Source organism: Lasiodiplodia theobromae, assembly GCF_012971845.1.
Source record: "Lasiodiplodia theobromae strain AM2As chromosome Unknown scaffold_76, whole genome shotgun sequence".
Classification (NCBI taxonomy): Eukaryota; Fungi; Ascomycota; class Dothideomycetes; order Botryosphaeriales; family Botryosphaeriaceae; genus Lasiodiplodia; species Lasiodiplodia theobromae.
In genome coordinates this window covers 63,008-76,686 of record NW_023336559.1, presented here as the reverse complement: position 1 = coordinate 76,686, position 13,679 = coordinate 63,008, and the positions used below count along the sequence as shown (strand labels likewise).

The 13,679-nt window shown below is 56.2% G+C and overlaps 7 protein-coding genes across 7 annotated transcripts; 3 read left to right on the top strand and 4 right to left on the bottom strand.

The window, feature by feature from the left end:
- Window positions 1–520, bottom strand: LTHEOB_12818 (uncharacterized protein; the record flags this gene model as incomplete). The annotated part of the gene is made up of 2 exons (XM_035509727.1): window positions 1–319; window positions 381–520. Coding segments are annotated over 2 exons (459 nt in total), but the record flags the coding sequence as incomplete, so codon positions are not given.
- Window positions 521–988: 468 nt separating this feature from the next.
- Window positions 989–1,990, bottom strand: LTHEOB_12817 (Aromatic peroxygenase; the record flags this gene model as incomplete). Its single annotated transcript, XM_035509726.1, has 3 exons — window positions 989–1,652; window positions 1,718–1,837; window positions 1,899–1,990. 3 exons carry the CDS (start codon window positions 1,988–1,990, stop codon window positions 989–991), a joined length of 876 nt encoding a protein of 291 aa, XP_035363829.1.
- A 172-nt stretch (window positions 1,991–2,162) lies between these two features.
- On the top strand, window positions 2,163–2,728 carry LTHEOB_12816 (uncharacterized protein; the record flags this gene model as incomplete). Its single annotated transcript, XM_035509725.1, has 2 exons — window positions 2,163–2,170; window positions 2,227–2,728. The coding sequence occupies 2 exons, from the start codon at window positions 2,163–2,165 to the stop codon at window positions 2,726–2,728; spliced, it is 510 nt and encodes a 169-aa protein (XP_035363828.1).
- A 1,584-nt stretch (window positions 2,729–4,312) lies between these two features.
- Window positions 4,313–5,746, bottom strand: LTHEOB_12815 (Fructosyl amine:oxygen oxidoreductase; the record flags this gene model as incomplete). The annotated part of the gene is made up of 3 exons (XM_035509724.1): window positions 4,313–4,841; window positions 4,894–5,509; window positions 5,566–5,746. The coding sequence occupies 3 exons, from the start codon at window positions 5,744–5,746 to the stop codon at window positions 4,313–4,315; spliced, it is 1,326 nt and encodes a 441-aa protein (XP_035363827.1).
- A 284-nt stretch (window positions 5,747–6,030) lies between these two features.
- Window positions 6,031–8,011, top strand: LTHEOB_12814 (C6 zinc finger domain containing protein; the record flags this gene model as incomplete). Its single annotated transcript, XM_035509723.1, has 3 exons — window positions 6,031–6,118; window positions 6,172–6,296; window positions 6,347–8,011. The coding sequence occupies 3 exons, from the start codon at window positions 6,031–6,033 to the stop codon at window positions 8,009–8,011; spliced, it is 1,878 nt and encodes a 625-aa protein (XP_035363826.1).
- Window positions 8,012–10,198: 2,187 nt separating this feature from the next.
- Window positions 10,199–12,039, top strand: LTHEOB_12813 (uncharacterized protein; the record flags this gene model as incomplete). The annotated part of the gene is made up of 2 exons (XM_035509722.1): window positions 10,199–11,271; window positions 11,361–12,039. 2 exons carry the CDS (start codon window positions 10,199–10,201, stop codon window positions 12,037–12,039), a joined length of 1,752 nt encoding a protein of 583 aa, XP_035363825.1.
- Window positions 12,040–12,405: 366 nt separating this feature from the next.
- LTHEOB_12812 (uncharacterized protein) lies at window positions 12,406–13,476 on the bottom strand (the record flags this gene model as incomplete). The annotated part of the gene is made up of 2 exons (XM_035509721.1): window positions 12,406–13,339; window positions 13,451–13,476. 2 exons carry the CDS (start codon window positions 13,474–13,476, stop codon window positions 12,406–12,408), a joined length of 960 nt encoding a protein of 319 aa, XP_035363824.1.
- Between the last annotated feature and the right edge of the window lie 203 nt (window positions 13,477–13,679).

Genomic DNA, 13,679 nt, shown 5'->3' with positions numbered 1-13,679 from the left:
AAGAAGCTGGATGAGCTCAGTGCTGAGGCGGTCGACTTCCTGCATGATATCGTCCGTGCCGTTCCTTAAGGCCTCGCGCAGCCCGGGAAGACGCGCATCGATGTTCGTAACCTCGCCGTACCAAGAGTTAACTTCATCTTGAATAATATGGCGGGAAGGAAGCATGTCTTGCAGTCTTGCGACACCCTCATCAAGGAGCCTCAGGAAAGGCATGGGGCACGGCTGGTTGATGTGTCCAACGCCATCGCAATGACGGCAGCGGCAGTTGCCACCGTGCAAAACCTGACCGCAACGCTTGCAAAGCATGAAGAGATTCTCGCTGCGTAGGACGGAATGTCAGCTCCTGAATGTCGAGACTCGAGCCATATGAGAACACTTACGCAGCATCACGGGCGTGGCCGTTGTTGTTGTTGCCGTTGCCATTGGGCCTGCGGGGAGGGTCGCTGCCTCCGCCACTCTGGTACTGGCTGGCATAGTGGAGCATCGGGTAGACGGGGCGCGAGCTTGAAGCGGACGCCATGGTGTAGCTAGCGTGCGCTGTTAGTAACTGTATTGTCGGCCTGGTTCTTGGGACAATAAGGTATACTCACGACCTTGCTGACCGGACGATGAAGAGGGTGGAACGCTCCTCGGAGGTTTTGCGGCAGGATATGGCCGTAGGTGCATGCTAGTGGCTGTCACGTGTGGGGTCTTGTCATCGGGGCAACGTCCGGTCTTTCGTCGCCCCGTGTCCGGGAGCTGTCCACGGTGCTGGACGGCCATACAGAGCATTGGCCACACTGCACGCTTTCATACCGGCTTTTCGGAATTTTGTCATCATTGTAAACTACTGCAGATGTCTATCTAGCCTTGAAACCGGACCTTGGCCACCGATGGACGCCCTTGGGGGACTTGCATCAGAGATTTAGCCAAATAGAGAGAAAACACCATTTATGAAAACCACTCGCTGGCAAACTTCTCGGCCAAAACTGCCCTTTTTAGCATCGCCTTAACTGGTCTTCTTCGAAGTGCGCAGACGCTTAGCCTTAGCCTCGATCAACAACTGTTCCATACTCTGTTGTCCTTCTTCGAAATCTTCAGACTCTTCATGAGCGCCACGAAACAGGCTGGCGTAGTATCGAGAAAAGGACGACTGCTGTGACTGCTTCGAAAGCGTCTTAGAGGGGCTGCGAAGCTGGGGAGAGGTAGGCGCAGAACCCATCATCTGACCCTGGACATTGTTGTTGGTAGCCTCATCGGCAGCGGGGCGCGGAAAGGCGGCCCTACGAGCAAGGGAAAGGAACGTGGAGGCGTCCGCAAGGAGCTGACGGACTCGGTCAACGTCCATGCTGGAGGGGTTGCCAGTACCTCGCGTGCTCTGGGACCTGTGGGAAACTTCGTTGTGATGGGGCGCGATGTTGCCGAGAGCAGCATCGACGCGACTCTTCAAGTTCCCGACATCGTTGCACACCTGATCGAACTCGCCCATAAGGTGGCTGATGTCCATGTTTGACTGGTCGTGAGGGCTAAGAACGGTCCGAGGTTGCTTGATCGTCTTGAGGAGCGACTGCGGTAGCGGTTCGGTCGAGACGTTCGAGTGGGACCGCTTCTTGCATGGCCCGGGAACGATATGTGTATTGTTACAGCTGGTGCAGAGCTTCAACTTGCGGTCGCTGGAGCAGATAGAAAGAGTCAGCCTTAATAACAGGAAGGGCCAGGAGCTCTAGGTTCAACGAACACGAAGTATCGGGCATCGTCCTCACGAGGAGGCTCTCTACCCTGGTCATCTTGGTCATCGTCAGACCTGCTGCCCGGCGGGTTGGTCGTGCTCATGCTCCTAATGGTCGTCGTCGCGAGTCTAGCGTGCGCTGTCAGCGATTATGCGGCGGACTTTTCGAAATGCTAGAGGGTATTCTTACGTTGTCGCCAACAGGTGTGCAGGGGTATGGTGGTGTACCTGGTGGGATGCGGCACTGGAGGAGCTTTTGATGAGGGGGAGCGCGCCAGTCATGGGCGGGTCACGTGTATTGTTCATCGCAGCGGCGCGGCCGCCAGCAAACCCGCTTGCCGCCGCACGGTCGCATTCCGCTGCATCGCATCTCAGTCCCTTTCCCGAAATTGCTAGGACGTACAAACCACCACCCATCCCGCGCTTTTCTCAGAATCCCCCAGACGACTCCATAATGGAGGAGTATGTCAAACAGGCCCTAGCTGCTTTTGTTTGCTCAGATCTTACGCGCCCAACAGACATAAAATTGAGGCAAACCAGAAGTGCATGCACTGCCTGATGCCATACCATGACGGCGGTCCGTTCTTCTGCAAGCGCAAGTGTGTCTTCTGCGGAAAAATGGGCCACAATGGCGTCATCTGCGACATGATCCTCCCACACTTCCGCGCCTACACCGAAGAGAACGAAAAGGAGAAGAATGCGCTTCGGACTGAGGTGGAAAAGAAGGACAAGGAGATCGCGCAACTTCGCTCCCTGCTACAAGAGAAGGAACAAATGCTGGCGGAGGCGGGCAACAAGCTACAGCAGCAGCAGCAACTGCAGGACCAGCAACAGTACCACCAGCAGGACCACCAGCAGCAAGAGTATTACCAAGATGACACTGAGGACTGGCGTCTCAAGGGATTCGACACCAGCAACGACTCGCTGTACAGTCTGCATGGCTGGCAGCCTCTTGAGCAGGTTCTTCAACCGGACGACAGCACGAAGGTCGTTTTTGAAGATTTTGTAAACGACGAATAGGCACTTGCTGAGCTACTGGGAGAAGAGAGGTTGCTTCCAGATGGCACTACAAAGGTACAATAGAGCAAACACATCAGGTCAAGAGCTTGGACAATCGGACAACCGTATGCTGACTCGATGGCTGCGTAGTTTGCTTACAAACGAAGACATTTACGAATTTCAAGAGACAAAGAGGTGGATTGTTCTCACAAATCTTCGCGCGATTGAGACCAATAACACGAAGTCTGACAGTGATACTGCTAGTCTATGCTTCAGTGATGTGTCCTACACGTTCGAGTAGAGACGACTACATCTGGCGAAAACGCGAATCTTGCCATACACCTCCGAAGTTTGTCGTTTCGGAAAAGGAGCTTCTCGATGTTCGACAGTGAAATAAAAGCGTAGTATAAGGAGCTGAGGATCATTTCATGAGCACTGCGGTGGCAAGGTCCGGATGGAAAGACAGTCGAAGACCCATTGGTGGAAGTATTGATCGATCCGTCAAAAAGCTCCCACGCCAGACCAGGAGACCGTCATACTTAATCATTACAACTTCTTCGTCCGTAGACGAAAGCTCGACTCATCCACCCGACTCTTAAATTTACGCTGTTCCAGTCCGCCAAGCAGTGTTCAGGGACCTGAAATTGACAAATTGAACAGTGACTTCTGTACGCACGATCAAATTCTGAGTATATGACCGTGAGAACTCTCCTCTATCATGCTTCGGTGTGCATGGAAAAGAATAAACCATAGTCAGGAGAATCTTGAGGGCAGCTCGTTCCGAAGTGAACCCTTTCGCAGCGCCTCCTCTTTCTCTACCAAACACTGAATCTTCTGATCCTCGCCGCGTTCAAAAAGAACCCCTTCAACGTGAGAGTATTCGCTCAAACCATCATAAGACATGGAGCGTGGACAACATAAGCATCTGAAGCTAGTCGTCGTTAGCGCCGAACTGTCAGCCATTGACGCTGTATGACGTCGCCAAGAATCGACGACGCAAGGAGGGCCACGCGCCAACCAAACGCACCGAACACGCACAGCGATCGACGACAGAAAACGCCCACTTCCCTTTTCCGACACGCAGTGGAAAGGAACAACATTACTCCCCTGTCTCCAACGACAAGCGATGCAGCGATTGCTCGCAGCAACAGAGCCCATCACGCGGCGAAGGTGAGATCGAAGAAAAATCCCTTGCTGTTGTATTTTCTCTGAATCTTCTCTTTTCTTAATGCAGGGCATTCACCGCAGGCGTCGTTCTCGGCACGGCATTTGGTGTTGGTGGGACTGCGTTGCTGGGCAAGACTGTGATTGGGGCGGCGCCGTTGGTGTGGGGGGTTTGGAGGGTGCGACGATACGTGCGGGAAAAACGAAGGACTGGAAAGATCGATGTTGGCGGGGAAGACGCGAGAGCGGGGAGAGCCGGCGTCTTTGAGGGAGTTTGGAGGGATGCAGGGCGGGGGAAGAAAGAGGGTGGCCGGAGATGATGAGGACTGACGAATAGAGGCAACAAGGATGGGCAACAAGAGTCCAAAGACTGGCGCAAACGGAAATCGAAAAGTTTTCGAATTTACCAGCGAACGGCCCTCTCGCAGCTATGAATGGTATCTACTGCCTCGGTGGAATGCTCGTCCACTCTCCCTCCTTGACATCTTGGAAATCCATGACTTTATTCGTGCCGCCCCAACGGCCCTGTCTGTCCTTCCAGTCCCTTCCCACGGCTGTTTCTGGCCGCCAGCGCCAACATCTCTTCATCCTCTCGTCTAGCTTATCCTCTAATGCGTCGGCGATGTAGCTGCCGATGATAGGGATTTGCATGAAGCCGTGACCGCTGCCTCCAACACCGAGGATCAAGCTCTTGTGGTCTGGATGAGGGGTGATGATGAAAGAGCGATTGGGAGTGTCGGCACACCAGCAAATCCGGGCGAAGCTAAAAGGCCGCTGTGCCAGGTGGGGCATGCATTCTTGCAGAAAGTCGCGGGCACGCTTCTCTGCCCCGAGCGGGATCTGGTGCTTCGCGAAAGGGAGCGAGACCATGCGACCAGTCTTAGGGTCTTTTGTCCAGTTAAGGTAACCCGGATGCTCATCACACATCTTCAGCTCGTGGTTGTCTTCGTCAGGCTCCATGAAGAAGCCGCTACGTGCATGTTAGCAGCTGATATGATCCGTTGCGTCAGCGAGGGACATACCGCTCGATGTTGAACAGCACGGGTAGATTCTTGTATAGCTTTGCCTCCTCTTCTGTCATCTTGATGTGCGCCAGAGTCCACGCCGTCGGCCGTAGCTGATCCTTCATATCCAGCAGCTGCGGGGCGGTTGCACCAGCACACAGAATCGTCCTGTCGGCGAGCCACTCCTTGCCGTCAGCAGTGCGCGCACCCTTGACGTCTCCATCCTCGACGATAAGCTCCGTAACCTTCCCCTGAGGGTCACCCGTCACATACGCGGCACCGAGCCTTTGGGCCTCTGTTGCAGCCGCGACCAGCGCTTTGCGCGCATGCACCCAGCCCGCGCCCGTCGACTTGTATACGCCCCGCCAGCCAGGAAAATCGCCGGTCAGAACTCCCTCGGGCATCGTCTTGCGGAACTCTTCTGGGGTCTTGAGGTCGACGAAGCCTTTCTCGGGCGTTGGTTGCTCGCGGCGGTACATGTCGTCGATCGTGTCCGGATCGCTGGCAGCGATAATGTAGCCGGTATCATGGTAGTAGGGCTGGAAGATGGGGTCGGACTTCCATGCCTCACCCGTGCGCATGAGCAGTGTGTTGGTGGTGTAGGCCTCATCGTCGTCGGTGCCGGAAAAGAAGCCTGTACGCCGGGGAGTTAGCGGGCGGAAATGAGAGATGGCAAAGACTGGGTCGAACCTTGCTCTACGATCTTGTTCACATCGTTGCCGGCTGATATGGCGGAGGGGACAGGGTAAGGGTCGAGAACGGTGATTTTTTTGTAGCCGCGGCGGGCGAGGTGCAGGGCGGTCGAGCTTCCCCAGGTACCGGCGCCGACGATCAGGATGGCCGAAGTCGCGGGATCGAGGCTGGAGGCCATTGCGGGAGCGCTGAGGCGGATTGAGGCGGCGACATTGCGGCTGAGGCCTTATAGCGTGCAGTGCGGCGGTGGATAGATGGGGTGTTGATAGCACCGAGGCGGCGGGCTGGGGTCGGCAGTGCGGGGCTCGGTCGGCGCGTGGACCTGCCGCTTTTTCTCGGCGTCGGCCCACCCCCATCGCTCCCATCGCGACACGGCGCCACTGAACCTCTACTCATTGGATCAGCCTAAGAGTGGGATAGTCGCTCCGCCCAACCACAGGACCCGCCCAGAAATGCCCAACCATGCCCCGTCGCAAGGCCTCTGAGCGCAGCCTGCCGCACAAGTCGCGCTCCCGCAACGGCTGCCTCACGTGTCGCAAGCGGAAGATCAGTGCGTGCAACCTCGCTGCCATTACTCAATCCAGCCCACTGACTCCCGTCCAGGGTGCGACGAAGGCAAGCCCGTCTGCTCCAACTGCCGCGACAAGGCCCTGCAGTGCCTCCGAGGCGTCACCCTGAAATGGGAGCAGGAGTACGCGTCTCGCGGCCTAGCCTTTGGCCGCAGTGGAGTAGGCGCCCTAATCTCATTTCCAAACGAGGCAAGAGTTAATACCCTCAGGTCTGGAGCAAGAACGGCTCCGCCCACGATGATTCCCCTCGTCTTGATTCCGCCGTCGTGCACTGGCTCCCTCTGCCGCACATCCAGTCCTACCACTTTGTCAACAGCACCATCGAGGGCTTTGAGGAATCGCTAGCTGAGCAAGAAGAGCTCAGTTGGTTTTCCGCCAAGGATGATGCTTTCCTTGCAAGTCCCGGGCGGCCGGGCTCGTCTTCGTCCTCGCTCTCCGGGTATAGCCAGGGTGGAGCCATGGTCCCCTTTGGCATGCATTCGCCCATCATGCACGCCTCACCATCTGCAGTGCTACTCTCACCGAGCGAATTTCCACAGCTGGAGAATCCTACATACGCCCCGTTGCTGGAGTACTACATTCAGAGAGTGTGTCCGCTGACCACGCCAAGCGTACTCTCAAATACACCCTTCGCATCTCTCATTCTGCCATTTTCCGTTCACGCATCATCGACAGCCCTCAACTCGGTCCTCGCTCTTTCTGCAAGACATCTTTCAAAGTCCAATCGAGCATGGAAGTCAATCGCCATGCAACTCGAAGGAAAGGTACTTCACTCTCTTCGCCGCCGGTTGATGACTGAAGACCCGGAACGCGTAGCCTTAGACCCCGAAGTCCCCACCATCATGATGATGCTTTGTCTCTACGAGATTATCAACAAGTGCGACGAGCGATGGGTCATTCATCTTCACGGTGCCCGCGACTTAATCCGCACGCGGCGTCGCCTTCTCTGCAACACTACACCCAACAACAGCAGCAACAGCAACAACGACCTCCTCAACTTCTCCGAGCGTTTCTTCGCCTTCCAGGACGTCATTGGTCGCACTGCCTGCGGTGAAGTCCCCATCTTCGGCGAAGATTACTGGGACGCCAGCGACGTCACCGCTGATGCCTGGTTGGGCTGCTCGCCCGAACTCGTCTCCGTCATCTGCTCCATCACCGAGCTTTCTCGCCAGCGCCGCCACCGCTGTTCTCGCTCTCGCTCCCGGTCCCGCTCAACCAACAGAAAATACTCCTCGTCTCCTTCCTCTTCCCCCTCCTCCGTCGGAACCTTTGCAGAAAACGACCGCGACTCCTTCGCTCTCGAAGCCGCCGCCCTCGAATCCCGCCTCAATGACATCCATCAGCTCGTCCCAGATGCCGACAACGATGCTGCCCTGCACCGCTCCGCCGAAGCCAAGCGTCTCGCCGCCATTGTATACTTGTACTGCGCCCTGTACGGCGCCACGCCTGCAACGCCACTGGTCGTCACCCATGTGCGGCAGATCTTGCAGCTCGTGCACGAAACAGTCAGCAGCACGAGTGATTCCAATATGGCCGCAACCACGACCAATGCTGCCGGCTTGACTTGGCCTCTCTTCGTTGCAGCCGTCGAGCTCGATCCGCTGAACGACGAGTTGTGGGTGGACGAGCGGACGGGGCAGATGGTGTATGGGCGTCCGTTGGTATTACGGGCGTTCAATCAGTTGGCGAAGGGCAGTATAAGCAATGTGGTGCGCACTCGAGAAGTCGTGAGTAAGGTCTGGGAGATGCGGGAGAAGGAGATGGTGGTGGGGAGTCCGGCGCCGAGAGAGGAGGTCGAGGGAGATGAGGCGGAGAGGAACGATTGGGAGAGATGTGTTGCGCCGTTGAGCATCAATATGAGCTTGGTTGGTTGAGCTGAGGGAGAGAGAAACGAGGAGCTAAAAGGGGACGAACCATCGAAGAGAAGGGAACGGACAGAAGGAGCGCATCGGAAACATGATTCGCTCTTCTTCTTGCCCCAGAGTGTCCAAAACGAAGAGCAGGCTGGGATAACCTTGCAGGCGGTTTCCACCCCTGCCCCCCACGCGGGGCGGATCTACCCGCTCCTCTGGCCCCACAATTCGAAGCGATCCCGGCATATCCGCCCCGACCTTTGCAAATGGCTTCTTATTGGACACGGCTGGACTTTCCAGATCCTTATCACAACCAGAACTGGATCGGGTCAGTTTGGGGACGCATACATCGTGTTGGAATAAGCGGGAAAATGCTTATCTATCTATCGTCGTTATCTCATTCTACGATGAATATCTACGGGGGAGTCATGCCACTTTGCCGTCACATGGAGGTTCTTTTTTGCTTTAGAGATATGAGCACGAGAGTTACTATACTCCCGACCATCGCAGGATGGAACCGGGCTCTTATGTCTTTATTCTTAATTCTAGACTATATGCGAAAGGCTGAAGGGAGGCGTTCAGGATAATCTGGGATTTCGAGCTGAAGGAAGAGTTTAACGCTGGGCTATTCAACATGTAAGCTCATGCAATGTCTTGTAATTATGCCATTCACTCTTGAAGTGGAGAGCTCGGAACTGATGCTCTTTTTGTTATGGAATTGCTTTTCTTGTGGGACGATCCTGAAAATCCTTTTTTTTTGCCTCTTTATACTCGATAGAGGACAAGCCTTGAGAGTAGAACTCCATCTATTTGGCGCTTCCCAGGATGGAATGAATCAATAATGCAAGCGTCTTTCAACGAGAATGGTCTTGTAGAAACCGCGAGTACCTCTGGACGCCCACTTCATTTGGGCCACCCATTTTCGAAGAAACCATTATACAACAGCTCATAGCTCGTATTGGAGGATAATTTTACATAGATCGAATGACTCTTTGCATTACAGCATTGCAGTATTCATGTATGCGAAAACATAGTCATGTGCCCGGAAATCTAGTCAAAGCAGTGAGCATGTCTTATTTCTCTAGGAAATTCCAGGCAAAGATAATGTGGATCTTGTGTTTCGTACTGTGGCGTGTCTGAAGAGTGACGGGAGCATGCTCAATCTTTGACTGTATGTGGAACATCCTTTTTGGGAAAGAAAGTCTTGAACATCCTCCATCGGCTCAACGACGCTTTTTAATACTGTTGCAACCCTGTGAGCTCAACGGCAAGGAGAAACTGTTCCACCAGCCCTTGAGAAGCATCCGCTTCGTGAATATGGGACTGTTATTGTAATGTGGCACCTATTGTAGCCTTTTCATCGAAACAACCTGCTGCAATCCGTAATGGCCTGTTCAACTTCGATGAAGAATCACTTTTCCACCAGAAGCTCTTTAGCCTTGGCTTTTCTGGCCTGCTTGGGGGCACGCGCCTCTCGCTCTTCATCCTGTTCTTCGTTCTTGGCCTTGACATTCTTCTTGCATCTCGCCTGCTTCGGGGCTGGAAACTCTTCCTCTTCTTCCTTGTCCTTGTGAATTACTGGAGTTCACCAAACGGCATGACTCATGGCCAGGTTTGACACATGCTGCCACTTGAGGAGTACAAGTTCCTTTGGCGTGTTGCAGGAATAGAAGGGGGAATTTGCACCCCGAAATTTCATGCTTGAACGCAATATATTGGAGCTGCAAGTCCGCTGAGTAATCTGAGCAGCTCAGATAGATCATGAAAAGGGTATTGGAAGGGCGAAGTAGATAATAATGATGCACTGTTGGTCCCTGTCAGAACATACGTATATGCCTATTGCATAGCATGGATGAAGTAATTACCGTGGCTCGGGCATCAAATCAACACTTCAGTGTTATCAGGAGCTTTGTAGCCCGTGTTATGATTGGCAGGGTGACCAAGGCAAGAAAAGTGTTATGCGTACACCTGCCAGTGACTGAAATGGCCCGAGCTTCGCGCCATATATCTTTGTCCTGCGTGCGCCGGTTTCTCGACGTGTCATAGCTTTCAGGGTCCAGGCCTACATGGTGCTTCGTTTTCGCTGCTCGACTCTTCCACACTTCTTCAACTCCACTCCCGAACTCCACGTCGTCGCCTTCGCCTTACAACAGCAATCGCACTACCTCTGAAGGCATTACGATGGCTTCTAACAATAACGCGGGCCCCATGTGCCTGAAAATGGACGACTTAATGCACCGCATGCTCGAGATGCCGGCGGTCGACAACGGAGCATCGCTGAGCACCTCGCCGGCTGTTCTAAGTCTGCTGAGCTCCCGAAGGCACATCCACATCTATGGCGCACGCATCACGATCGACGAGCTTCTCCATCTCGGAAGCTTGATCCACTCATATTACCATCGACCCCCCAACGGCGTTTCTCGTGGTCCTGGTGCGGTAATTGTCGTTGATGACGTTGCCGATGCCTTTTCGAAGGTGACAGCACTCGCGGCCCATGTCACCAACGAGCGCCCGGCGAACACAAGCAACGCTATCTACTGCTTCTCACGCATCGCCATCGTCCGCGGCCCCAAGCCGCCCAACTTCTGCACCAATGCTGCGGCCTACAACAACTCTCTCGGCGCCGCCGCCTCTGCCCTTCGCAAAACTTTGGAGCACTTCGCACAGCTCTTCTCGACCAACCGTGCGATCTGGCACTCGCACCAGGATCCTTCTTTGCTTCTGCACATGATCAATACCAGCCCCAATGGCTCTCCGCCGATCGACGCTGTTTCAGTCTTCTCTGCCCTGCTGTTCACGGGCGCTTCCACATCTAACGGCACCAAGACGCCTGGTGCTATTACGTTGGCCGACCCGCGCTCTGGTTACGGACTCTCCAACGTCTGGTCTCTTCTCATCACGGCGACTACACGCGCACACAACGGCAGAGGCATTCCCATTGTCTTCTATAGTAATTGCTCTATGCGCGTCTACCTGCAAGCGTACAGCACTCAGCATCTGGCCGGCATTCCAGATCTCTTTCCCGTGATGCTTCCCGAGGCTGTTTGGAAGCCTGTCTTTGGTCAGGTTATGGACCAATTACTCGTAGCAGCATTTAGGCTGCTTGCCGGAGGAGATCTGACAGCCGCAAGCCCGAAGCGCGTCGGAAAAACGGTCGTAGATGAGGTCAAGAGGCGCCTCAATGCACAGGTGGCCAAGGGCTGGGCGAAGCTCTGCATAGACCCACGTTCGTACGGCGAGGCAGAGATCATGAGGACCGTACGGGGAGCGCTCCCAAATGGGTATGTATATTTGCCATTTCTGGCCCCTATTCCCTTTCTCCTCCAACCCCGATAACCCTTGCAAGAACCGTAACTAACACCTCAAACAGCGGCGCCCCCAACACCCCCCTCTTCACCCTCGAGGCCCTGAAGACGACCATCCGCAAGCCTACGCCCATGAGCCCTGCCACCGCGCTGTCCCGCCCGGCCATCGGCCCCCACAGCGCCTCATCCCCTTCGCTCTGGGCCATCCGCGCCAGCATCGCTCCGCGCTCTGCCCCCCTTCCCGCCAACACCCCCGCATCCAGCATGGCCCTCACCATCGCCCGCAGCGGCACCACGCACATCCTCTGCACGCCGCCCTCAGCCACGCGCACCAGCAGCAGCGCCACCAGCAACGGCCTCCTCCTGGCCACATCCAACACCACCATCCCCACCAGCGGCGACGACCACCGCCACCCGCGCGCCGTGCAGCAGGACGTCGGCACGCGCTGGGCGGGCTACGTCAGCGCCGTGCGCCACCGGACGACGTCCACCAACAGCAGCGGCTTCAAGGCCACGGGCAACGGATTCGGCGTCAGCGTGCAGACGGCGCGCGTGTGGATGGCCGTGGTGCCGGGCGTGTTTGCCGCGGCGGTGGAGCAGTGGGGCAGGGCGGTTGTGGGGAGGATGCCGGCGGGAGAGCAGGCGGCGGCGGCGAGGAGGTTGGAGGAGGAGGTCAAGGCGGTGCTGAAGGAGGCGAGGGAGGGCAAGGTGACGGAGATGTGCAGGGGTGTTTTGGGTGGTTGATTGCGGGGATGGTGGGGTGGGGGAAGATGGTGGTGCTTTTCGGCTGGCTTTCTTGCTGGTTACTTTTCTTGCTGGCCACTTCCTTTGCGTGGCTTTCTTACTTGCCGGCTTTCTTCCAGGATGGCCCTTTTACTGGCCGGTTTTCTTACTGATCGGCTCTCTTTGCTTAAAAGGATGGGATAATGGGGGAAACGGACGGACGGACGGGCAAACAGCTCTTTCCGGCTTTTACATGAGCGATGAACCTCAAAAGACTTTACGGAGGTGGTAGATCCAAACAGCGTAGGATAGCCTATGCAATATGCAATTCATTCATGAACAGTAGAGAAATGAAGACTCTACTATCACTGCGTCCTGAAGGCCAACTCAGTCCTCGTCCTCTCCCATGACCACATCCTCATCCTTTTCTCCACCAGCCTCCTCACCAGCAGCGCCACCTTCGCCCCTCTCCGCCGCCTTCCTCGCCCTCTCCTTTTCTCTCCTCTTCAACTTCTGCTTCCGATTCTTCTCCTGCCTCTTCAACTTTTCCGCCTCCTCCTTCTCCTTCGCCGCCCGCTCCGCCGCCTCTTTACGTTCCAACCCCTTCGCACGCTTCTTCCTCAGCGCCACCCGTGCCTTTTTGCTCTTCCGCCTCTTCACACCCTTCTTCTCCTCCCCATCATCCGCATCGCTACCAGCAGGCTCCCCGTGTCTCACACACGCCTTCCTCAGCTTCCCCGACGCCGGATCCAACACAGACACCTTCCACGGCACCGCGCATCCCGGCCACCGTATCGAAGCCGCGCGCTCAAGGATTTCTGCGCCGCTGACGGCCGTGGCGGCGTATGCTGCGCGCTGTTCCTTTGCCTCTGCCGAATCGGCGGCGGGCGCGAAGTAGTACGAGCGCGGGCGCGAGGGATTGACAAAGCCAGCAGGCCGATCGGGATCGAGCGAGGGCGAACGGAGACGGATTTTTTGCACAGCAGCGGGCTGGGATGTTGCGGCGGAGGAGGAGGACCGTTGTTGCGGAATGGGTGCAGTAGCTGCGGGCTTGGTGGGCGCGGCGAAGAGGCGGAATTCGAGCTCGTCGTCTTCGTCGCCGTCATCTTGCGCGTTGTCGTTGGTTTTGGGGTCGGGATTTGTTGCGGTGTCGGTGGCGACGGGTGAGGCGATGACGGGTGCGGCGCCGAGCTGTGCGTCGAGCCGTGCGCGGAGAAGGGCGGCTGCGGCTTCGGGGTCGGGTGAGGACGAGGCGGAGCGGGTGGATGAGGCGGGCGATGCGGAGCGCGAACGAGCGGAGAAGAGGTCGGAGCGCCGGACGCTGTGTATATGGGTCAATTGGGTCAGCGGCGGTCTGGTGTGAAGGCTGTGGTGGTGCGGGCGGTGGTGCGACGGGAATGCTGGATGAGTAATGCGGGCGACAGGGTCTTACCGCTTTGCATCTGGTAAAGCGAACATTGCGAGTTCGATCAAGGCGTGCGCACAATGTCGTGGTGTTGTGCGGGCGTGGGAAGGGTATACGAGAGCTGTGGTGTTGAGCTGTCGAGACTTTTTTTCTGGGTGGGAGAGAGCTGCGGTGCGAATAAAGTTTGGCGCGGCGCAGCGGGAGTGGAGCGATCGACAGACGTAGGGCTCTCCCGCGGCTGACCATCACAGTACCC